The sequence below is a fragment of the Dinoponera quadriceps genome, unplaced genomic scaffold (assembly GCF_001313825.1).
Source record: "Dinoponera quadriceps isolate SergipeBrazil2010 unplaced genomic scaffold, ASM131382v1 scaffold3676, whole genome shotgun sequence".
NCBI lineage: Eukaryota > Metazoa > Arthropoda > Insecta > Hymenoptera > Formicidae > Dinoponera > Dinoponera quadriceps.
In genome coordinates, this window is record NW_014559267.1 from 502,304 (window position 1) to 505,375 (window position 3,072).

The 3,072-nt window shown below is 44.7% G+C and overlaps 1 protein-coding gene across 1 annotated transcript in view; it reads left to right on the forward strand.

Moving 5' to 3' along the window:
* LOC106750264 (transcription factor collier) overlaps nucleotides 1-2,737 on the forward strand; it is a 102,559-nt gene extending 99,822 nt beyond the window's left edge. Inside the window, exon 13 of the mRNA XM_014630470.1 lies at nucleotides 2,625-2,737. Coding sequence (XP_014485956.1) covers nucleotides 2,625-2,737 — 113 coding nt within the window. The remainder of the gene's footprint in view (nucleotides 1-2,624) is intronic.
* The last annotated feature ends 335 nt before the right edge of the window (nucleotides 2,738-3,072 follow it).

Here is a 3,072-nt window from a genome sequence, read left to right on the forward strand (position 1 = left end):
CTCTCTCGTCCTAGAGTGCGATCCTGCGTTACGTACAATTTCCGCAGAAGTCCAAGCTGTGTGTTTGTGTGTATATGTGTTTCTGTGCGTGTATGTGTGTGTGTGTGTGTGTGTGTGTACATTGTGAACCGAGATTGATATACACCGGTTTGCAAAGTCGCACCTGCATTCGGAAGCGGAATCGCGGGTATCGTCAAATCGATCACATCGGCACGGAGTTAATATGTAATATATATAGCGTGTTTTGCAAGGAAACCAACTTCTAGAACGTGTTCCAGAGATAATAGAAAAATTCAGATACATTATAGATAAATTCATTTATTGGGATATAGAGAATTTTACTAATATTGTGATAGACGAGAGGCGTCAGACGTTTATAACTTTTATTAAGTGAATATTCTTCGACTGGTCATATTATTCGTTCAGAATACCTATCTGGTTGTAAACATGCTGTTTCTCATTGTACCATAATCATTGCCAATTAATCTGTCTAAGTTCAATGCGAATATTATCTGCGTTCTCTATTTTTTTTGTCAAACATCTATTAACGGATCTCTGGCTCGTCATTTTCAAACAATCCCATGAAAAGAAATCCAAAGCGAGGTCGTCATCCAAACATTTGCATTATTGACAAGAAATCATTTATCATGTTTCTGTAACTGAACCGAATTAATCTATAGTGTACCCGAATTTTTTTGCTTAGAACGCCTCCCAGAACACATTCCAGAAGTTTATCAGTTATCTCGTGGAACACTCTGTGTAACACTCGTGGAACACTCTGTGTAACACTCGTGGAACACTCTGTGAAATCTTAATTTTATTTATATTGAATTTCATTATTTAACATCAGTTAACGTTGTAATCAGTTAACGTTGTAAATATTGTAATTTAATATCAGCATATAATAATAATCTGTTTGTTATTTTAATGATACTAATAAAAAGCTATTGCGAAAGTGGTCAATTGAGCAATTCAAATCTCTACCGAATTCTCGTGGTCGCGAAATCTCGTTGCCCTTTGCTGTTTCAAATACATTCATTTTACGTTCGGTTAATCTGAAAATCTCGTTTCCCCCCATCCGAGATTATTTTCGCGCGCTGTTCACAACACCGTGTGCATTGTAACAACCGTGGGCGTGAGAGATCTCTCGTTCTCGGCTGTACAGCTTCCGGCGGCACGGAGCTCGGAACGAGTCCGCGACGTGCATGTATGCGGACGACGCGCACGTGGGCGACGCGCGTCGTCGTCGCCCGGCCGGTCCACGAGCATGCGCTTCTGCCGACTTAGCGTTCTACTTTCCACGACTTTGCACGATGTTGCACTTATGATTTTCCCCCTTATGTGGAATTTTCGTTTTTAGCGCACGAACAATACGGCATTTTCTATACGTCCGGGGACGGGAGTGCGTTCGCCCCCGTAGTACGACCACCGACCACCTCAGTCCCACCGCACTGGTCCACACAGCACCACCTCGCCACAGCCGCCCAGTAACCGCTAACCGTCCACCACCACCACCACCACCACCACCATCACCACCACCATCACCACCACCAACCACCCTATGCATTGCGATTAAAGAATTACGAGACGGCACTCGAGAATGTATGTACGCTCTCACTTTACGCGATTTGTTTATTGCGATCGTTGCCTCGGTACTGCGCGATCGTGACACGTGCCGATCCTTTGTGTGTGTTAGGCTTAAGTCTCGGCTGCTCTCGCTTTCTTTCTCTCTCTCTCTCTCTCTCTTTCTCTTTTTTGCCGCCGTCGCTGTGTAGTTTCCGTCGATTAATATAGTTAAGTCGATTAATAATTCAAATAGCACTAATATCGCGTATCATTCTGAACGCCTTCGAAATATTCGCACGCATCCGGGATGACCTCTTTGTTGAACTTTCTTGTGAAAATTAAAGCAACAGATATGTGGAAAATTAAAGTAACAGGATATACGATTAATGTAAAATTAATGTAATTTCTGGGCTTTTATGTTTTTCATAATTTCCTATAAATATCACGGATGTGTCGATTTTGGAGCATAGCTTCTGGAAGCGTCGATCCTCAAAATATCTTGAAAGATATTTATTTGCGAGGAAATACATAATAATTCTCACAAGACTATCACATATTTTATTAAAGAAACGTTGCCGATTTGCACCCACGCTCGTGTAAATTATACTTTCTCACCTCTAACAAGACTTCAGAGCCGCGAAACAAAATGATACATCGGTTTTAGTGCTTCCCTTCTACATAATATATATATATATATATATATAATATAACAATACATAATATATAAAAATATAAAGGAACCTAAACATATGTAATAATATACAATAAGTGCTTGTATACGTGTGCACGCGCCTCAGTTCCGTAAGAAGTAAGGAGGATCATCTGTGCCGTGTTTCTGCTCTCTCCGTGTCAAATTGAATAAATAATTTCCGCTGCGTCCCTCCCCCCCCCCTTCTCCCTTGAGTTTCCCCTGGTTGTCGTGGCGCAAAGACCGAACGTTGCCCGCTTGTTGTCGTTGCTTATTGTCTCGCATACGCTCATGACACACGCCGCACGTTGCCGTAGCGTTTAAGCAATAGCGGATTACTAACGTATAACCGACAGTGGGCATGTTGCAGGACTAGGAGAGGTGGTCGGTTCGCCCTTCAACATGAACCCGTTTATGTTGCCCACCTGCAGCCAAGGGTACTCGGCCGCCGCCAGTCCGCTGCTCTCGTCGAACGGCAAATAGTGCTACGAGATGTAAGCTCCGACGACGAAAGCACCGCACGGCACCGAAGCGCGGCGGGAACCACCCTCGTGCGAAACAGCGACGAACTGACGACCCCCCCGCGAATTCGACCGCGTGCACCGCGCGATCACTTCCTCCTCCTTCCGATTCTTTCACGTATGGCTGCGTGAGGGGGGAGGAGGAGGGGGGCAGGACCGTCTGTCCGCGTGCGTGTTACTCTCTCGTCGGAGTGAAAGTCCGCGTCGTTCGTAAGGAATCAGGTAAACCAGTGCAAAAATCCGCGACAGCTGTCTCGCGTCGATCAGCTGGTTGGTCGGACGCGCTAGTTAAGGAAC